Here is a 22,223-nt window from a genome sequence, read left to right as displayed (position 1 = left end):
GAATTTCAAAGCAGCTTACAATCACCTTCCTTCCTTCCCTCCCCCCACCCTCCCCCCACAACAGACACCTTGTGAAGTAGGTAGGCCTGAAAGATAATTGTGACTGGCGCAAGATCATCCAACAGGTTTCATATGGAAGAGTAGGGAATCAAACCTGGTTTTCCAGGCTAGGGGCAGCTGATCTTAACCATTACACCATGCTGACTCTTGTATAGGAATATGATATGTGCAGAATTCTCTGGAGAATCTTTTGGGGTATATTAAACTTAGTATAGATGAGCACTGGGGGGTTTCTCAACAGTTGGGTACACTCAAGGTATTGAAATTGCTATGTATTGAGCTGCACTGCTGTGTATTGTACTGTGCTGCAATTGATTTGCAATAAGCTTATGCCTAATAAAGGTTTTGCTGCTGCTGCTGATTTGCAATAAGATAAACATTTCAAAAATAATGAGCCTGGCCAACTTATGACATGGTTGTGAAAATAAGTGATTGGCTCTGGAGTATCCTGGAGAAGGAAGAGATACAAATGTGATAAGGGAGAATTCTGGCTTCTGATTTCCTACTCCTGGGGTAAACAACATTCAAAGCGCAACTGCAGTAGGTATCAAAAGATTTCTGAACACAAAGACAAAAAGTTATATGGGCACAGCTGTGTGTGTTCTTCCTTCCAAGGAACCAACTTCCTTTAAAAATGAACCAGTATGAACACGAGCTTTGCCCAAAAGAAATAAACTGTGGCTCATTTTTAAAAGATAGTAATTTGTCATTGGGAATGGGTGATGTTGCAACATTATGCAAAAATGCATCTGAAGGCTTGATTGACAGGTTTAAAGCCATTGAGTGTCAACATTAATAGTTGTATTGCGCTCTGCTGTCCTAAGTAGCTAGAAGACATATCCTGCCTCACTCTCTGACATAGAGATGATTTCTGCACAGCAGAAATAAAATATTTTGGGGACATTTTAAACAGTGTTTTGGGGAAGAAGCTCACACAGCTTTCTTCCCCAAAGTGTCTTCAACCATTTTATTTCTCTCACCTTGGGTTTTTCAAAAATCATTAAACTAGTGATCTTTTGACCCCCAACCCAGGTTGAAGACATTTCCTGCCTGCGGGAGCGAACAAAACAGGCAGGGAATGCTTTATGTCTCCCGCCCAAACCTCTTACTTTCATTTTCGCTTCTTGTGTCCACCATTTTGTGTGCTGCAGCAAAGATTCTCTGAAGGTTCCCAACAGAGGTTTCCCCTTCTTGCAGCTCATCCACGTGCGATTTCCATGTAAAAAGTAGATGAGTAAAGTTTGTTTTGCCTAGCAGTCCTGCAAACATCTCCCCCCCCTTTTTTTCTTTTGAGGGGGATGTTTGTGAAGCTACAGCAACATGATTAGAGAACTGCAATATCTGCATATTTGTATCACTGTAGCTTCGCAGACATCCCCTCAAAACAAAAAAATGAAAAACAACACATGCACAGGATCGCTAGGCAAAACAAACTTTATTCATCTGCTTTTTACAGTGAAGATACCGTGTGGATGAGCTGCAAGCAGAGGAAACCTCAGTGGAAACCTTCACCAAAGTTGGAGACACGGAGAAGCTCTGCAGCAGCACACGAAATGGCAGGCGCAACTGCGAAACTGACAAGAGCTCCATGCAGCAGGCTGGAAAAAAGATCTGCTTTAGCTGGCACCGCTTTTGGCTGGCTGTGTGTGAACTAAAAAAAAAGCCAAAACCGATCTTTTTGAAAACTGTCTGCAGGACGTGTTATTTCTGCTGTCTGGAAATCATCAGAGCCAGTCAGAATCCCTGTACTGGGCCGGAAGCTGATGTTGCTTTACTAATGTTGTGAAAGGGAGGGAACAAGCCCGTTATACCCATCTAACTGCAAAGTATGCATTTGAATTAATAGTAAAATTTGGCACGAATAAAGTAGAACTCAAAATGTAGTGTAAGCATCCTTATTCACAGAATTTGCTTTTTAAAAAATTCTTTAGCAAAATTAATTCCTAAGGACTGTTGTGATTGTGGAGTATTAAATAGTGCATTAAAGTTTACTTTTTCACTTGACGTTGGTTTTACTGGTGGGTTTCAAACTGCTTTTTTATTGTGTTTTTTGGAAATAGAAATTAGGAGCATCACATTTCTGTACGACTAAGCCTGCTTTGCCATTGTATGTAAGAATATTGTCTAAATTGAATCCCAGCACTAAAGTGAGTTGATCTCTGCTTGTGCCTGGTTTGTCAGAAATGACCATTTGAGCTTGCAGACAGTTAAAAAGGATGGTAAAACTGGAGCCAAGCTTGGAGATGAATGAGAACAACATCTGAATTGTAATTATGAATAGTCTCTTGTTTGGGGAGCTGTTAGTTACTTGTTTGGTGTCTGAACTTCTGTTTGAAATAGAAGGACGGGGATCTTGTTTCTTTCTCATAAATAACAGGGAAAACAAATCTGTTAAAGCAAATCATTGATATTTTGTTTAAAAAAACACTCTTTCAAGAGGAAAGAGAAACAGACTTTCTGGCATGAAAGTACATTGTTTAACTATTTCCATTTTTATAAATACTCTGCCTCTCAAAGGCTCAAAGCAGCCAAAAGCTGTAATGGCATAAACAATTTAAACAAACTGCACAAATATTAAAAAGGAATTTTTTAAAATGCAGTCTATTAAGCACATCAAAAACTAAATACCCCACCACACACATGCAAAAAAAAAACCCTTAAAAATTCTCACTAAACAACAATTAGAGATAACTCTCAGGGTGGCTATTCAAGAGTGCTGCACAAAGGAAGGCCTGATTTTGGGTGGAAGCCAGATGAACAAACTAGGTGGAAGTAAAGTTGCCAGCTGGACAGGAGAAACATGTCCTCTCCCTTTCATAGAAGCCTAATGAGTGGCAGTGGGCAGTTGAAGCTTTTCATGGCATGAAGTTAAATAACATCTCTTGTTAATTGCTTGCGGAGCAAATGTTTGTTTTGGAAACTGACAACCTGATGGAGACAAAACTGGCAGCAGAAAGCACTGGGCAGATCTAAAACGATGGGCAGTTTTATACTGTCCCAGGTTTAAAAGCTTTAAAGGTGATATCAGCATCTTGAATTGAATAGTGTTTATAGGATAGATATAGAGATACTTAAAGTCCTATTAGAGTTGTGGTGATTTTGATTTCAATGTAGTTTCAGGCTAATCATAAGTTTGTCTCTTCTACCCATGTGCACATTCAAGTTCAGAAAACTGAGAATGGAGTTTAGTAGTTCCTGCAGTTCATTCCTCATACCATGTTTTAAATTAGTACAGCAGTTGAATTAGATGATCTCTACATCTTGTTGATACTAGGTCTATAATTTAGAATTCATGCATTAACTGTATGAATTGATGCATATAACTTATGATCTAAAAGGTAGCTAATGAAGATAATTTGCCAAGTGGAACATTCACACTGTACCTCACCAGAAAATTAAAGGAAAGATAAGAAGAACTTTGGTCAAAGAAAATGAATGAAATAAGTATCTGTAATGGAAATTGATTTAGGTTGCATTAATCATAAAATACAATATAGAGCCACCTATGAAAATCAAACAGGTGACATTAGAATTAAAACTGAGGAAGTACTGTGTTTGGGTAAACCACATGGATCCAAAGGGTGAAACTCCTTTGAAGCTTCCCTTCAAAAATAATCCTTTTTACTAGTACTTTGTGTGTGTTAAATGCCATCAAGTCACTTCTAACCCTATGAATTAATGACCTTCAAAACATTCTATAGTTAACAGTCCTGCTGCCCTGAAGGTTTTTGAGGCTTCTTACTAGAGGCATACCGAGGGTAAATGGCGTCCGGAGAAAATTGTCTCTGGACGCCTTCTAGGCTCTGCCCCCCCACTGCTGCCGGGTGCCCTTGACCCTGCCCATGTCGATGACTTCCTGCTGCCTCGTTGTCTCAAAGCGCCCTCAACCCGCCCATGTCACCATGGACATGGGCAAGGTCTAGGGTGCCTGACTCCCCCAACTCAACTCCCCTCCACCGGCTGGGCTCCCAGTCGGCAGCCAGCAGTCCCTTCTGACCTCCCCTCCGGGCAGGTCAGAAGAGACTGCAGTCCCTGGCCTCGGAGACCTGTTTTATAAGCACTGAGGCCGGGGGTGGGGCTTGGGGAGCAGGACGGGGTGGGGCTTGGGGAGCAGGACTTCCTGCTCCCCAGGCCCCACCCCTAGTCTCAGTGCTTATAAAAGCAGGTCTCCAAGGCTGGGGACTGCAGTCTCTTCTGGCCTGCCTAGAGGGGAGGTCAGAAGGGACTGCTGGCTGCTGGCTGGGAGCCCAGCTGGCAGGGAGGGGGAGGGAGGGAGCATGGGAGCGCCGGGCACCCTAGACCTTGCCAATGTCCATGGTGACATGGGTGGGGTCGATGGCACTTGTAGTCTTCACGCCCCTGACCCCACCCATGTCGATGACACATCATCAGGATCAAGGGCGCGTGAAAATGATGGGGCAGCAGGACTTCCTGGTCACATGGGGGGGCTGATTTTGTGCCCCCATGTGACCAGAAGAGTGGCGCCTTGTCCCTAGGTAGATACGCCACTGCTTGTTACTGTACGGTTCCCCCGTTTGGATTTCAGCAATAAATAAATCATTTAATTGATTACATTCTAAGTTCCTCCGGAAACTAATGGGGCTCCCTAGATGTGTGCCTTATGCTGTGTTGTGCATAGAGATGGGCCAAACAACTCTAGAGACCTTGGCATGGATAAGGGCCATAAAATGTTGTCTGCATATACATTTTCTAGTGGGATCCAATAATATTCCCTCTCTGTTATCAGATCACTTTATTTCAGAATGGTATGCTTTGATCCTTAGAAAGGTTGAAGCTATTGGTTTCTCCTTGGAATCATTTCTTATGCTACACCGCCCAGAGCCCCTAGGGGATGGGGCGGTATAAAAGTTTAAACAATAAATAAATAAATAAATAACAAATGTGGAAGCTTTCAGACTAGTTAGGAACAGGCTCTTGGATCTTGACTTTCATAACTTGACTCCTGCAGCCAAGACAACCTGTTCCCCGACTACATTATTAATCCCATGTGAGCATGGAATTATGGCATCATATCTTCATCCCAGAGGAGAGCCTTGGCTACTGCAAGATGTAATGTGTTACCACCAGCTCTTTTGGATGGGAGATTTAAGAATATGGAACGTTCTGAAAGGGTTTGTTCTTGTGATTAGGTTACTGTTGAAACACTTGACCACTCTCTGTTTGCATGCCCTAAATTCAATAAGATATGCATGAAATATATGAATTCCATTTTCTTGCAATGTCCTCAGTGGCAAGAGTGTTATAAGATACCCTACTTCCTGAACAGCTCTGATGTGCTCTTTTGTGAAACTGTTGCAAATTTTGTTCTGGAAATTAGTAATTTTAATTGTGCTTAAAGGCTACCTTGTACCTATAGTTAACAGCCTTTCTTTCAGGCTGAGGGTTGTGGCTTTCTTCATCTCATGCTGGACCTTCCTCTTTTCCTGCTGCTTTCATCTTGTCCTAGTATTACTGTTTTTTCTAGTGAGTCTTAGCTTCTCATAAGTTTAGTCATTTGGTTTCTGGGAAGAGTTCAGGCTTGGTTAGATGTAAAACACACTTTTGAGTGGTTCATGGTATCCATAAAACTTTCCTCCAACGCCATATTTCAAAGGAATTGACTTTCTTCCTGTCAGCTTTCTTCACTGTCCAACTTTTATACCCATACATATTAATGGGAAATACTATGGCATGAATTATGTTGATCTTGGTCATCAGTGAGCCATCCTTACTTAAGAAACTTTTCTAGTTCCTTTATGGCTGCCCTTCCCAGTCTCAATCTCTTTCTGATTTCTTGCTTGCAGCCTTCCTTTTGATCGATGGCACAGCTGAAGAACAGAAAGTCTTGAACAATTTCAGTTTCATCACTGTCAGCTTTTAAGATGTTAATGTTACTTCTATCAATGTGCACGGTATCTTCCTCTAAATCTAATTGTTTTTGTTATGATATGCTCTGCATAAAGTTAGAAGGGATAAGGAGTTGAAATGTTGTTTGACACGTCAGCCAATTGGAAACTATTTTGCTTCTCCATATTCTGTCCTAAAACTAGCCTGCTGTCCAGAGTACAGATTGCATCTTAAAACAATCAGATGTTTCTTTTCAAACCAACCATCGTTTATCATAATTCACAAAGCCAAAAGCTTTGCTGTGATCCATAAAGCACAAGCTGATTTTCTTCTGAAATTCTCCTGTATGCTGTAGTAACATATATTTGCAATATGATCTCTAGAGCCTCTTCATTTTCTGAATCCATCTTGAACATCAATCAGTTCCCTTTCCATATATGGTAACAGTCTTCACTGTAAGATTTTGAGCATCAGTTTACTCACATGAGAAATTAATATAATGGTTCGATAGTTGCTGCAGTCCTTGATGTCTCCTTTTTTGGAATGGGAATGTAAATTGAGTATTCCCAGTCTATTGTTTTGTTTTCCACATTTATTGTTATGATTTGAATGGACTTTATTTCTATGGCTTGGAAGAGCTCTATTGACATCCCATGTACTCCTGGTGATTTGATTATCCCAATTGCTCTCAGTGAATCTTTCAGTTCAGTTTCTAAAACTGTAGGTTCTTCTTCAAAAGTTCGATGGAGTCTGTCATAAGTGACCATTGCCTTCATCAGCATAGTACTAAGCAGGGTTAGCTGTAGTGGCACCGTCATTGACTATGACAGATCCCAGGTTCAGCTTCTGCTACTTCCCACCCTTGATGGATCTGTCTATCTGTCCCTGTGGTGGCGAACCTTTGGCACTCCAGATGTATGGACTACAATTCCCACCAGCCCCTGCCAGCATGGCCAATTGAGAAGAGGTAGGTTGGCAGAGAAGGAGTGGAGAGAGATATAGTGTGAAGATTGTTACAGAAGTGGGGAGAGAGAGAAGTAAGCAAAGAGGGAAATGGGATGCACTTTGTTCACAATTTTTTTGTGGGTCCCAGTTTGACTTGTTTAAAATGTAAATTACTGATAGTCCCATGTGACTTATGACAAGCCCTGATAGGATTTTTGAGACAAGAGATATTCAGAGGTGATTTGCCGTTATCTGCCTCTGCACCACAACCCAGGAATTCTTGGGATGTCTCCCATCCAAATACTTGCCAGAGCTGGCTCTGCTTAGCTTCTGAAATCAGAGAAGATCAAGCTGGCCCTGGGCTATCCAGTTCAGATAAATACTTTTCCCTAACACGTTTTAATTTCTGTTCCTAGCAGGTTTAGTTTTATGTTATATTAGTCATGTTATTCAGTTTCTGTAACTCAGTTTTTGTAGTGGACAGGTGAAACTATACATTGTGTGTGTGTACAAGTGCAAATCATTAGATACTTACTGGGAAAAGACTTATGTCATGTATGTAGGTAGGTAGGTAGGTAGGTAGGTAGGTAGATATATAGGTATGTATGTGAGTGTTTCTCCCTCTTCTTAACACGTGATTTATTTCTTTGGGTGTATGTGAAAATGTAATTAAATTACATTAGATAAATTAGGTTTACCTAAGGTTTAAATAATTCAAAAGTGCAACAGATATAATTAGTCTGAAGGAATCTCTAGGTGCTTAAAAGGTGCAAGCACTGCATGTAATTATGGGAGAAAGATTGGCTATGTTGGAACAGTGTGTTCATAAAGCACAGTCCTGGGTGCAAATGTTGCTAAAGAGATATGCTTGGATCCAGAGTACTCCGAATTCATACAGTTGTTTAACAATATTTTGAGCTTTAGTTTAGGAACCAAGTAGTATATTAATCTAGGACAGTGGTGGCAAACCTTTTCGAGACCAAGTGCCCAAATTGCAACCCCAAACCCACTTATTTATCTCAAAGTGCCAACACAGCCATTTAACCTGAATGCTGAGGCTTTAGTTTAGGGGAAAAAAACGGTTGGCTCCGTTGAGTAAGCTTGGTGGTAGTCGGTGGCTTTGCTTTGAAGCAACCGTGCAACTCTTCCAACGGGTGAATCACGACCCTAGGAGGGTTTACTTAGAAGCAAGCCCCATTACCAGCAACCGAGCTTACTCTCAGGTAAAGGACCGTGCTTTAGTTCTTCACATGAAAATCAGTGGGGTTTAACAGCAATACACTGCTTCCTCAAAACTAGGTCTTAGGTTTAATGCTAATAATCGAGCCCAGTGGCCCAGGCCAGCCTAGATGTGTGTGTGTGGGGGGGGGGCAGTCTGCGCATGCCCACAGAGAGGGCTCTGAGTGCCACCTCTGGCACCCGTGCCATAGGTTCACCACCACTGATCTAGGAAGACTTTAGGATGAGCTATTGTTATCATACCATAGATTGTAGCTATTTCCCTGACCTTTCCTCTTTTAGATAGAATCCCTTTTACACAACACCTAGTATAAGTGCATGGGAAAGCAATGCTGTGCAGAACCCTCAAGGGAGAAGGAAATGGGAATGAAGTGGATGGATAATGTGCAAGCTCTGAGGCTGCATGCACATATTACTAGATAACACCCACCTCCTGTATTTTCTTCTTTTCAGAGGAAAATCTGGGGATAAATAACAAGACATTGTCCATCAGTAGCTTGAATCCATCTAAGCATACATACCATAGTTTTTTCAGCTGTAAGAAAAAGGGAGAGACATGGGATTGCCAGATTCCAGAGGGTAGCTGGAGATTGTCAGGATTCCTACTCCAAGGACATCCCATTAAAGGGGAGAACCAGAACAAAACACCTAAAAACACTGAAGTCTGTCTTATTGAGAGTCTTTTGCAGTGGGTTTGTTCAACTTTTAAAAAAACATACTGGTGTTTCAGTTTTACAACAATGTTTGTTTTTCACCTCTGGCGGATGTATTGTTATGTAATAAAGAGATACTGATTTCTGAAGTTCTTAGAGTACACAAGATGGTTTACAGCCCAATTCAAGGGCAGGGGGAGGAAGTAGAGAGGCAGCTGGGGACCGTGCCACAACCAAAGGGGGAATCAGTGTCATGGGCATCAGAAGAGGGGAAAAACACTCACCTCTCCCCATTCTCTTGAACAACTTATATCATACTTTTTGCATGTGTAAGTCTGCACTTTGAAGAGGGGATGTTGCCAGGTTGAAACAGTCTTCAATATGCCCACCTGGACACTGGTTTATGCCTAAATGGTGTAGCAGCAATGGCGTCTGGCTTGACTTCCAGGTTTGGGTATTGCACTGATGTGCTGCTCCTGTGCGCCAGTCTGACTGCTTTGGCACCACATCGACGCCACTTGTACCACTCACACTAGCATGGATGACAGCACTGGAGTCACTCCGTTTCCATTGCAGCTTTGTACCCTTTCCTTTAGATTGAGTCCTTAATTTGACAATAAATATCCGTTTATTTTTTAGAGGAGTAAAAGATCACACTATGTTGTATTAACAATGTATAAAAGGTGTTACTATGGTGGAAATAGGAGCAGTACTGGCTCAGCTTGTTGAGAAATCGAACATCTTGCAAGAATGCTTACTGCTGTGACAAAGAAAATAGTCAAGAGATGCAATTTATATGACCTTTTGGCTTAAGGAGTATGTACTGCATGTTAACTTGTTGAAAAATCAATAAAAACTTTTACTGTTTGGAGAATGGTATGAGATCTGTAAAGGGTTGCCTCTACCTAATTTTACCTGGAAAATGTTAAATAATCTTGATTGAAAATATGTGCCTGGATTCCCCCTCCCTAACCTGAGAAAATGTTATTTTAGGCTGTTATTGAAAAGATCCAGCATGGTGTAATGGGCCCTTTCCCCACTTACCTTTGACCACTCTTTGCTGCGTGGTGCTCTCAGCGTGCGTCATCTCTGGCGCCCGCCCAGGCTTCCCCATCAAAAGGCGCCGTTTTGAGGAGCGGCAGGGATGCCGTGTGCTGAGGGGGCGCAAGAGCGGCAGGGTCGGGGTGGCTGCATTGTCGCCGCCCCTGTAGTGGGGAATACCCCAGGACCCCGCGCTACTTGAGGAGAGTAGCACGCAGCATAAGGCAAGTGGGGAAAGGGCCATGGTTAAGAGCAGGGGACTGTAATCTGGAGAACCGGGTTTGATTCCCCACTCTTCCACATGAAGCCTGCTGAGCGACCTTGGGGCAGTTACTGTTCTCTAAGAACTCTACCAGCCCACACAAGGCAGGTGATGGCAAACCATATCTTAACATCTCTCGCTGTGAAAACCTTACAGAGTCATCATAAATTGGCTGCTACTTGATGTCATACACACACACGTTATTGAAAAATCTTCAGGGAGTTGGGTAAACATGTAGTAAAGGAATTTTTAAAAAGACTTTGGGGTAATGCCCATGCAATGTGGATGACAGAGATAGGCCTACCTGGGATATCTGTACACAGCAAACTATGTGTTCTTGTCTGAAAAATCAGTGCCAGAGAAGTGAAAGATTTGTCCTCCTGCTCTGACATGCCATTCTGACGAAAGAGATCTTTCTAGACTCTGAAAATGAAACTTTCGTTTGCAATGTATATATTTGTAACTCAGCAGAATCTTGGCCACATAGGCCCCTTCTGCACATGCAGAATAATGAACATTCAATCCACTTTCACAATTGTTTGCAAATGGATTTTACTATTCCACAACGTAAAATCCAGCTTCAAAGTGCATTGAAAGTGGATTGAAAGTGCATTGTTCTGCATGTGTGGAAGGGGCCATAGATTCCTCTCCTAAATTTTTTTTCCCCACCTGGAGAGTTGGGGAGTGGACAGGATTCAAGTCAGTAAATGACAGTACCCTTGTGACTTGGTGGACAATTGTGAAATGACTTTGAAAAGGAAACATTCGAAGTATTACTGTTTTCATCTTAACAAACGTTTATCATAAACTTTAGAGCCACAGGTAAAACTGAATCATAATGGCTATGAATATAGCAACATTTGTGGAAACATTATCTTCAGTGCCCTTCAGATCGGGTTCTCTGAACAAAGGCAGTCCTAACAGATAATGCCCAGTAACACAAAGAAAAGAGCAAGTCTACAGCATTCATTGAAAGAAGTGCAGATCTGCCTCATCCCTTTTGTGCTTTTCCACAGCTTTTGCTGCTGCTGCTGCTGCTGCTGCTTTATTCCTGTTGCTTGGTCCAGAGAAGGAATTTGCAGTTCCCTCAATAAAGCTCTAGGCCCTAAATTCTAAACATTTTAATAGAAATAAAATAATATATTGAAGTGGATATGACATGAGTTACACACTCTCCTACTTTGTTATGGTAGCTTTGTTGTCCTAGCAAATATCTGAGCATTTGCTGTGCAAATGGGCCATTTAATTGCAACCTTGTTAATAAAAAAAACAAATCCACCCCAAATTAAACACTGTGTTCAGTTTTAGAAAACGAATTAACCGCCAGTGCTACCAATGAAGAAGAGGAAGAAGGAGAACGGTTTGATTTCGATAGTGGAGATGACATACCAGAAGCTGACAGACAAACTGTTTTGCCATCTATTTCTGATTCTGGGAATAATGTGGATCAGGAACAGATGAATTCTGCAGGTAGGTTTCTCTATGAGACCATTGCTTGTTTATTTGTAAATGAATATTCTGGTGCTTTGTGCAAATGTTCATTGTGGTTAGAAAAGTATATATAGAGGGGTTGCCAATTCTGGGCTAGGTAATTCCAGGAGATTTAGAGAATGGAAAGGGTGAGGTTTGGGGAGGGGAGGGGAGGGGAGGGGAGGGACCTCACTGAAGTGTAAGGCCACAGCATTTATCCTCTGAAACATCCTTTTACTCCTGAGAAACTGATCTCTCTAGTGTGGAGGTTAGTTGTAGTCCTGGCAGGTTTCCAGGCCCCACCTGAAGTTTGGCAACCCTGTGTCCATGAGAGTAAAACAGTGAGATGGTTGTAGCTTGCTATGACTTTCATATTTTCAAAGTATTGTTCACATGGGATCCTGTGTATAAAGGTAGCCCGTGCAACTCACACTATAGATCTCCATAGTCTGGGGGTAAAACCCCCAACCCCCAACCCCCACCCCCGAAAATTCCAGTTCAGCTGTGAAATGCCTTCTCTGCATCCAAGGACAGCAGCTTGTTTTTCATTATATATTTCCAAATATTCCAAAATATCTAACATGGTTCTAATATTTATTTGTTTTATTTTGTTAGATTTATATCCTGCCCTATACCCAAAGGGCTCTGGGTGGGTTACACAACCCATAAACATTAAGCATTAAAAATATTGCCCCAGGATTATCTTTTAGGTAAAAACCTACTTTGGTCTTCATAAATAAATTCTTGCAAAATTATTTTCAATCTTTTTGCTAAGAACATTGTAAATAATTTTTAAATCATTATTCCATACTTATATTGGTCTGTAATTTCTTGTTGAAGTTATATTTTGTCCTTCTTTAGGTAAATGTTACATTAGCCTCTTTCCATGACTCTGGCATCTTACCACCTAGTAAAATAGAATTTATTGTGTTTTGCAACAATTGTACAATTTCAACCTCAAAATATTTTAGGTCTGATAGTCCATCTGGCCCTAGCACTTTATAGTTTAGTCCTTTTTATAGCTTCCAAAAATCTGTAATTCTAGTTAATTTTAAAAATATTTACCAATTTGTACTGATGTCACATCATTCTCTTTATATAAATCATAAAAATACTTATAAAATGTTTTTCAATAGCTGCATTATCCATTAATACAGCATCTTCCTCAGATTATGATCTGAAAAAGTCTTTGGTAAAATTTCTACTTTAGAAACCTGACTCTACCTTTGGGTGGTAGCAATGCTGAGTCGTGGGCCCGGAACCAGTACTGAGCCCTTTGGGGGAGGGCGGTTTATAAATACAACAACAACAACAACAACAACAACAACAATAATAACAACAACTTCATCTTTTATTTCTTCTTTCAACTTAAAAAAAATTTCATCCATTTTTTTCCCAACGGTTTCTTCAACATTATTCTTATTTTCCTTCCCTGAATATCCCATAGCCTCTCACCCTTTCTTGCTTCCTTCTCTTCTTTAATAGGGTGGCTGCTGTTGATAGTAGCAGACAGCCCGCCTTAAGTGAGTAATACAGACAGATAGTATCTAGTCATCCTGTGGTTTCTGCTATGCCTGACCCTAATGAGAACTTCCACAAAAGCCAAAAGGGACCCAGAAATTACCATAGCCGTCCCCCTGCCTTTTATTGTCAGAAATAGAACTTAGAATTAAATATACACAGATACTACTGTCTTATTGGTTAATCAGATACTACTGTCTTATGGGTTAATCAGAAAGGTGATCCCTTATAAATAGGCTGGAAGAAACAAATATTCTGATTTTTCAGTGTGTCATGCTACAACACAGGATGGAATAGTTTAGCTAAGGGTTGATATTTCAGTTTAGAATGCCCTAACATTTTTGCAATAGGAATGTGGTATGTTGTAGATTATAGTGCTTCATTCTGCAGTAGAAACAATATTAAATAATTTACAGTGCAGTCCTAAGAAAAATTCAGCCTTTTAGATCCGTTGACTTCAGTGGACTGCATTTGTTACATAATTTTGACTACAATTCTGAAATAAAATTAAAACTGTTTTCCACTTCAAAGAAACTGCAGAAAATGTAACTGGAACTGAGAAAACGCAGAGAGCAGAAGCCAATTCAGAAGGGGCTGTGCCAAGGGTAAACCCCTACTCTGTCATAACCATTTCACTAGTTCAAGAAAAGGAGCTATCATCACCAGAGTCAAGTCCACAAGATGGAAGTATAAGCCCTAGTCTATCAGGAGGATATTCTGTCCCTGTACCCTGTGGCTATGCTGTACCATCAAATATACCACTAATTTTGCCAGCGTACTCAAGTCCTGTTATTATACGCAACGTATCTGTGGATGAAGAAGGTAGTATAATTCTGGGATTTATCGTCTGAGGTTATAATGTCTTGTTCAAGATTACATTTAAGAATAGAAGAAAGAAATGGGAGAAACCTCTTTCACTAATAGAATTTCTCTGTACATTTTGTATATCAGACTTCATTTGCAATCCAAATTCTTGAATATTGCTGAACAGATTATTTTGTTTGGCTAAAATGCTTTGTGCAGATTCTCTAAAGCAAAAATGTATATAGTTGCCTACTTTGCCCAAAGGTACTGGTTCTTGTTGTTTTTTAAAAGAAATTTGTTGGGATCTGAGTGAAATGTGAAAATTAGAGCCTTTCGTTTCTGATTTGTATATATTTCCAGACACATTACCTTTACATCTGTCACGGTTTTACATGTTACCTATTCTTGACTTTCAATATGGAGCGTCATTTTTCGTTACTCTGGATTAATAGGATTAATGACATTGACATTGCTAATAGGATTACTGAATAGACTAATAGAATGTTTCAGCCATCTGTGAAATTCAAACTGTGGAACTTTCCTGTTTCCTTCTTTGCTGTTTACTTCTCTGCTCCCCTATTTCTACGGGGATGGAGTGATCAGCATTGTCAGGAACAATGTTAAAGAAAGAATTGTTGAAAGGAAAGAATTGGGAGAAATCTCTACTCCCTCTTCTGCAAATGCTATTGTTCTTTTGCATGATTGGATACACTCCAATAAATTGCATGGTTGGATACACTCCAGTAAAAGGAAGTGGTTCAAAAATCAAAAGGAGATGTTGGCTGTCCTGGATTTTGCTCACAGATCTATATCTGTTTTCTCATTGTTCATTTACAAAACATTTTATTGATGAAGTATTAATATTGGTGCTGAGTGAAAAATAATAATTGCATTTCTACTGAGAGAACTTCTACTTTCTTTCCTTGTAGCAAATGTTCAGATAGTTGCCGAAGACTGTTTTTCAAATTCCCAGAGCTTTGAGGATCCACAGAACAGGTAATTTACAAATTTTACAAGCCTTTATTCATGAAATAGACTCTCTATAAAAGGTGAACTGCATCAGAAAGGTCATTTTTTCTTTATTTCTGCCATTCTGTTCCCCATATCTACTCTTTGATTTTCAAGCCAGTTTCCTCTGCTTCATCAGCGTTTCTTTAATCAGCCTAACTTTGCCTTTGTGCCAGCTTTTCTTTCTCTTGACTCTTGCTAGGGATCATTTTTGAAATCTTCTTTGGACTTCCTCTTTTATGACATGCTACATTATGTAGATCAGAAAGAGACTCCTCACTGCTGGGAGTGCTTCCAAAGAAATAATTATACTGGACTAAATTAGAAGTTAATATCTTGTTAAGCAATGCAGTCAACCCCAGGTTGCTGAATTGAGGCTACTGGGTGGAGCGTATTAGCAATATGATTAACAAGAACCAAACATTATTCCATTGGTATCTGTGATGCCTTTGTTGCATTCTAAAAGTGCATGTGTCTATAAGAAAACATTACTGCAAGTGTACAATGATACTGGCACATCTGTCCTGCTATGGCAGCAAAGCAAAAGTAAAATCATTATATAAGTGGATTCGCCTGCCACAGAGAGTGTGGAAAGTGAAAGCGGGGCTAAGGAAAATGCATCCGTACAAGAAATCTTGCCATGTTGACATTCACCTTCACCATATAGCAAACACCTTGTCTGTGATCAGCCTATGTGTGTGTTTGCAACCTGAGTGTGTATTTTTATTACTTTTAATTCCTCTGTAAAATTGTAATCCTTCATTCTAGTTTTTGAGTGAATTTCTTTGGGGTGTAGACCTCTGTATACACTGGCGGAAACTGCCTACCCACCTCTCATATAGCTGGTCTGTTATCAGCCATTTCCTCCAACCACAAACCAGAGCAATTCAGATAACAGTGGGAGGAAATTGTGAATTGGATCCCTTCTTTGGTGAGGTTTATAACTGAAGTGGAGTAACAAACTAAGTTTATGTTGTCACCATTTGGTGAGATTGAATTCCAGAAACATACCCAAGGTCACCCAGCAGGAGTGTAGAAGTGTGGAAACGCATCTGGTTCACCAGATAAGCCTCTGCCACTCAGGTGGAGGAGTGGGGAATCAAACCTGGATCCACTTGCTCTTAACCACTACACCAAGCTGAGACACCATACAATGTTTATGTCATTTGCACCTAACTGAAGGGCTTGTAATGAGCAGAATTTGTGAATTCTGCATTCTAGTTCCCTGCTAGTTCAGAAGGGGAGAGATAGATTTTTAAAACAAATATATTTATAGTCTATATTATGTCAAGCATACACAAATAATAAATAATCTTTTACATTTTCTTTTCAAGTGAGGAGAATCAGGAGAATAAACATGTCAATGCCTTAGTCAAATGGGCTGCCAGTCCTGCCACTGAGTGGATGGAGAGTAAGTATTGGTGATTCTAAATAAGTTATTGAATCTGGGCTCATAGTTGAGAATAAATCTGTGGACTGTTTCTTTTTTAGTTTAATATTGTCTGCTCTGACGGGCTGCAGTCAGAATGATATGTCCAGTTTCCTGAAAAAGGTTTTCCCTCAACAGCTGCTTTCTGTGATTCTTGAATTAGAGATGTCATGGAGTCCACCTTAGAACTATACCACTAAAGCACAACTTCTTGATTTAATTTGGGGTGAATTCATTCTTTTTTATGGATTCTTGGACACATAAGAAACTGATTTCTTCATTCAAGCTAGATTCAGTATCCTTCCTATAAGGATAGGGTAGTTACTCATCAGCTTAGATTCCTAAGCAACATTCCCACATTTTCTAATTTTTAAATGTTTTATTATTTATTCCGTCATTGTGGGCAAGTAACCCAGATCCTCCTGATGTCAGATTCTATTTGGCTTTTTTTTTATCTTAGGGAACTCAAGTGTGAAATTGTTGACCTGCTAACCAGAGTATGCAACTTTTCTCTAAAATCAGCCACCGTACTGAGTACTGAAGAGTTTCAAATTTTATACTGGCTTTTTAAAAAGGGTCCAGTGAGGAGCCAGGAAATTACAGACCAGTCCACCGAATATCTGTCCCAAGCAAATTAGTAAAAATTGTAATCCAGGATAAAATTATTAGGCATATAGAGGAACAAAGCATCCTGAGGGGAAATCTATATGACTTTACAGAACTGAGAGTTAGCAGTGTAGTGGCCAAGTTTGCAGATGACACAAAATTATTCAGGATGGTGACAACCAGGGGCAACTGTGAAAAGCTACAGAATCTCCACAAATTGGGTGAGTGGGCAACAGTGTGGCAAATTAAGTTCAGTGTAGATAAATGTAATGTGATTATCGTCCAGAGAGACTCCATTTTGAATGCTGAAAGGCCTAACAAAAACCATTTCTCCTTTCTCACCATTCCACATAGCTCAAACTGCTGGTGTTGGTATTTGGAGATCAGAGGACCTTACTCCAATTAGCTGGTCTAAGATCATCCACATTATTTTCTTTCAGATGCAAACTGGTATTTTAATTGAACAAGTTTCAGTTTTTAAGGGAGGGGGGAAGAGTAAGCTTGTTTCCAGAAGGTTCAGGCCAGTACATAATCTGATTTTGTGTCCGCTGTATGCCTTTTAATTTTCTGCATTACAACTATTCTTTTAAATATAATTTTTTTTGTCTTTTGAGTTTTTTAAAAATAATAATAAAGTTTATTAGAATTAATAATTATATCCATATAAATGTCACTTCATCAACAGTACGTCCATCTACTTACATGCTCCGACATACAAAACATCAATAACAAAGGAAAAGAAACGAAAAAATCACCTGACACTATACAATGACATTATCTATAACATAATTAAAAAATCTTACTTCCCCGTTTGGAAGTTTGGTATCCATTATTTGATATTTAGAAAACTTCCCTTTCCAAAATTAATATGTTGTCATTTTACAATTTACAGTGGAAAATAATAACATATGGGTAGTTAATTAGTCTCATTTTAATACATTATATTTCAAGTTAAAATAATTTTTCAATGGTTTCCACTCCTCTTCCCTCTTCTCTGTATCCTCTGCCTGTAATGATAATGAAATATAGTCCATGTCCATAAATATGTAAATTTTCTCTAACCAGTCTTCCAAGTTTGGTATTTCAGTGGATTTCCATTTTTTTTTTTTGCTATAATCATTCTCGCTGCTGCAATAAGATAGGTTATTAATTTTTTATGCGGTAACAATTCTTTATTATCATACAGTCCCAATAAATAAAATCCTGGGTCCATTTCGAATTGTACTCCCAAGTTTTGAGTACTGGTTCAGGGCCCAGGGCTCAGCATTGCTACCACCCAAAGACCGGGTCAGGTTTTTGACAGTGATGCACACTGGGACCAAAAAAAAAGTCCCGAAGATAAGTACACACAATTGAGGTCTAACCTTTCTGAGACTGCACAGTTATAAGAGACCTTGGGGTTGTAGCAGATGGCTCAATGAAAATGTCAGCTGAATGTATGACAGCAGTGAAAAAGCAAGCTCCATGGTGGGGATAGTCAGGAGATGAACTGGAAGTTACTGTAATGACCCCGCGCATATCTTTGTTGTGGCTTCGTTTGGAAGCTTTGATTGCTGTTCAAAAAAGATATTGCAGAGCTGGAAAAAGTACAAAAAAGCTTCAGCAAGATACTTAAGGGTTTGGAGCACTTTTCCTGGGAGGGCAGTCTGAAGAGTCTGGGCCATTTCGGTTTAGAAAGGAAATGATGCAGCGGGTAGACATGATTGAAGTCCATAAAATTATGTACAGGTTAGAGTGGACAGAAAGAACCTCTCCCAAAATACTTGATGGGCAATACATTTTAGATGACCAAAAAGAAATATTTCTTTACTCAACAAGTGATTAAAATATAGAATTCACTGTCAGAAGATGTAGTGATAGCCACAGACAAAGATGAATTTGCGAATATTATACAGGATAAGTCTATCAGTAGCTACCACCATGATGATTAAAGGGAACTTCCACATTGGGAGGCAGTAAACCTCTGAATATTAATGCTAGGAGGTAACATTAGGGAAAGTGTTGACCTCTGTGCCCTGTTGTTAGACCTCCAGAGGAATTGGTTGTCCACAGTGTGAGACAGGTGGCTGGACTAGATATACCAATGGTCTGACCTTGTAGGGCTCTTCTTGAGTGCTAAAGGATTTGTTCTGCTTAATCCTTTCCTCTATCATCCAGTGAACGTGAAACTATAAAATAGTAATGGAATTGATTGCCCTGACTTGGATAACCCAGGCTAGTCTGAACTCATCAGATCTTGGCAAGCTTAGCTGTGGTTAGTATTTGGATGGGAGACTGCCTAGGAATAACAGGACTGCTCACTACTCTGATTGCCACTTGTCTTAAAAACCTACCTGGTTGCCATTAATCAGTTGCAACTTGATGGCAAAATTAAAATTAAAAAAAGAATTTATTATATTCCCCATGTAGCGGAGAAAGCACACATTTATATGATGCATATTATTGTTGATATTTCTATTTAACTTTAATTTGATTGTATATTTGATGCTTATTTCAGGTCAGTATTTTAAAGAGTTTGCTAATAATCTGTTTTGTTTTGTTTTGAGATGCAGATGAAGTAATATATGATGATGTACCAAGAGAAAATTCAGACTCTGAGCCAGGTAGGAGCTTGTTGTGAAGAAGCAAAAGAGTTGCACCAATTAAGTATTGACAGGTGGATTAATTCATACTATAAAAATAATGTGTCTCTAAAATTGGCCCATCTGCTAATGTTTTCCGTTTGTCTTTAAATGACTTGAAATTACACTGTAGACAATTATGAATAATGAATAAATATCTTGCCATAGGTATTGTGTATTTGTTTTAAAAAGTTATGTACAGCAATTGCAAGTGAATAATCTTCTGACATCAAATCCAAACAGTCTGGGGAAATTCAAATCCCTCATTCCTACTCTTTCAATTAATCAAAATAGAAAGTTTACCTACACAGTTTGTTTTGGTGTGGTTATGGTATGGTTATGGTATGGTGGTTTTAGCTCCTTATGTTCGCCCACATCTGTCACTGGCATCTTCAAGGCATGTTACAGAGCCACAGAGCAAAAGATATCTTAACGCGGACATGCCTCTGAAGATGCCAGCCACAGATGCAGGCAAAATGTTAGGAGCTAAGACTACTGCACCACAGCGACGCAGCTCAGAAAACCCACAACAGCCAGTTGAATCCAACTATTAAAGACATTGACAATACATTTTCCTTGACTAGCAAACGCCAGAAGGCTACCAGTACAATCCTAAGCAAAGTTATACCCTTCTAAGTCCACTTGAATTCAGTGGTGTCACTCTGCTTAGGATTGCACTTCACATTTGCTAAGTAATTCAGCCAATAACTTCATTGGTAATGGTATGTTTGGAAATGGTAGGTCCATTCATGTGCATCACCAAAATACATGCAGATATATTACTGAGGCTAAATAGACTTGTGATGTCTAAAATGATTTCATGTTGCATCCCCAAATAATATTTGATTCTTAACTAACAATAGTTGTTGGGGGAGAAAGCCACCTGGGAGTAATCTGAGGTAGAAAAGCTGTGGACAATAAACATGTTAATGTTCTTTACTAGTATTGAGGCTCTATTGGTAATATATCTGATATTTTTCATAGCTTTAAAAATAATATTTTGTGAATTAATGCATACAGAGGAGATGATTTACGATGACGTTGAGAATGGTGATGAAGGTGGAAATAGCTCTCTAGACTATGGATGGAGTTCTAGTGAGTTTGAAAGCTATGAAGAACAAAGTGACTCAGAGTGCAAAAATGGAATGCCCAGTTCCTTTCTGCGTGGCAACCACAGAAGACAAGTATGTAAATTCACAGCCACATTCTTCTAGTTTATCAGTCTTCCAAGCACCGTAGTTCCCTAAGCGTTATGATGTCCAGGAAAGATTTCTCTGCAAACATGAAGGAAATCCCAGGTGCACAGAAAAATCTGTATATCAGCGGATTAAAGCTGTCAAAATTAATAGAAACAACACCTGTAGCTTTATTGAAAGAATCCCCACCTACCTGTCAGAATTACAACAGTATTGCTAAGCATTTCCAAACTTGGTTTCTGTAAAACAGAACCATGGAGGGAGGGGAGGGAAGGGAATAGACTGAGAGGCAACATCCCCTCCCCACCCTGGAAAAGGTCCCTCATTCCTCTGTGACGAACAAAGATTTTCTGGGTTTGTTAGCTATCATATTTCCTTTCCCCCACCCCTCCCGCACTTTGTTTTACCAACCAATTTATTTTTATCATCCACTGTATGACACAGTGGCTAAAGGTATGTGGGTGGGTAGGAAGAAGATAAGGAACCAGGAAAAGAGGAGAGGCTATGGGGGGCTGCCAGAAGGAAAGAAGAAATAGTTACAAAGAAGTATAGAGGGGGTAATGAGATGCCCCCTCAAGAGCTTGCAGGTCCCCCACTTGTTATATCTAATTCTCAGCATGACCTTCACTGTTGATCTTTAAATCAAAGGATTGGTCCAAGCCCCAAGGTTTGTGGAGAAATCCAAAAAGTTAAAAAAGAAGGGTTGCTTTAACAGAGAAATGTTTTCCATGGTTATGCCGATATTATACTTCTGTTGGCTTTCCAAGGGAGATGGAGGGAACTACGGTGCTGTAATTTGACCCAGAAAGGTGGAGGTAGAGAGGGGGAATAGAAAAGGCAGAGCCACACCACTCCCCTTCCTCTCCAAAAACCCACCAATTCCATCTACAAGACAACAGGTGGAATGAGTGTGCTGGGTTGGGGGCAGATCAGCAGGGGGCAGGCTGGCATGCAGACAAAGCAGTGGGAAGGAAGGCAGAGTAAGGGGAGAAGCAGGCAAGATACCCCCCACTAAATTTTCATGGCCCTCTGTGGGGAGGGGAAGTGGGAACCTGAGAGCAGGTAAGAAATAAAAAGGGGAAGAAGGAGAACCCCCACCTGTGAGCCTTGTGAATCCTCTGCTTATAATTTAAAGGGCAAGACAAAAAGCCAGTTTAGGAAAAGTGACCAAATCCCTCAAGCCTATAGTAGTTTATAAACACAAATAAATGAAGTTTTACAATATAGTGATTAACTTTTTTATTTGCTGAAATTTCATTAATAGCAACACACGTGTGACTTTTAAGACATGCAAGTTTTTCTTCCGAGCCTAGATCAGTGATGTAGGTATCAATTTTTTATGGGGTGGGTTCGGTGACGGAGGGCTTTCCGGCTTTTCCATTCCATGCATTGTTTCAAGCAAGCCGGACATGTAATGAGAGGGGTTTAAACCCAAGGCCCCCCCCCCCCCCCCGGTCCCTGGCCTAGATTTCAAAAATCTGTAAACTGGTTTGAATTTGTCACTATGCTTCCCTTATAATT

General features: G+C 40.0%; 1 protein-coding gene across 5 annotated transcripts in view; it reads left to right on the top strand.

Annotated features, from left to right (window-relative positions):
* ARHGEF10 (Rho guanine nucleotide exchange factor 10) overlaps positions 1–22,223 on the top strand; it is a 119,594-nt gene that overhangs the window by 13,797 nt on the left and 83,574 nt on the right. For 4 of the 5 annotated variants that reach the window (XM_048497679.1, XM_048497669.1, XM_048497652.1 and 1 more), the window contains exons 3-8: positions 11,350–11,517; positions 13,570–13,860; positions 14,772–14,838; positions 16,185–16,261; positions 19,432–19,488; positions 20,527–20,690. In XM_048497679.1, the coding sequence (XP_048353636.1) occupies positions 11,350–11,517; positions 13,570–13,860; positions 14,772–14,838; positions 16,185–16,261; positions 19,432–19,488; positions 20,527–20,690 (824 nt within the window). The remainder of the gene's footprint in view (positions 1–11,349; positions 11,518–13,569; positions 13,861–14,771; positions 14,839–16,184; positions 16,262–19,431; positions 19,489–20,526; positions 20,691–22,223) is intronic. The other variant, XM_048497661.1, reaches the window with a different exon arrangement.

This window comes from Sphaerodactylus townsendi, linkage group LG01, assembly GCF_021028975.2.
Source record: "Sphaerodactylus townsendi isolate TG3544 linkage group LG01, MPM_Stown_v2.3, whole genome shotgun sequence".
Taxonomy (NCBI): Eukaryota; Metazoa; Chordata; class Lepidosauria; order Squamata; family Sphaerodactylidae; genus Sphaerodactylus; species Sphaerodactylus townsendi.
The sequence above is the reverse complement of the archived record's forward strand: the minus strand, read 5'-3'. Positions and strand labels throughout refer to the sequence as shown.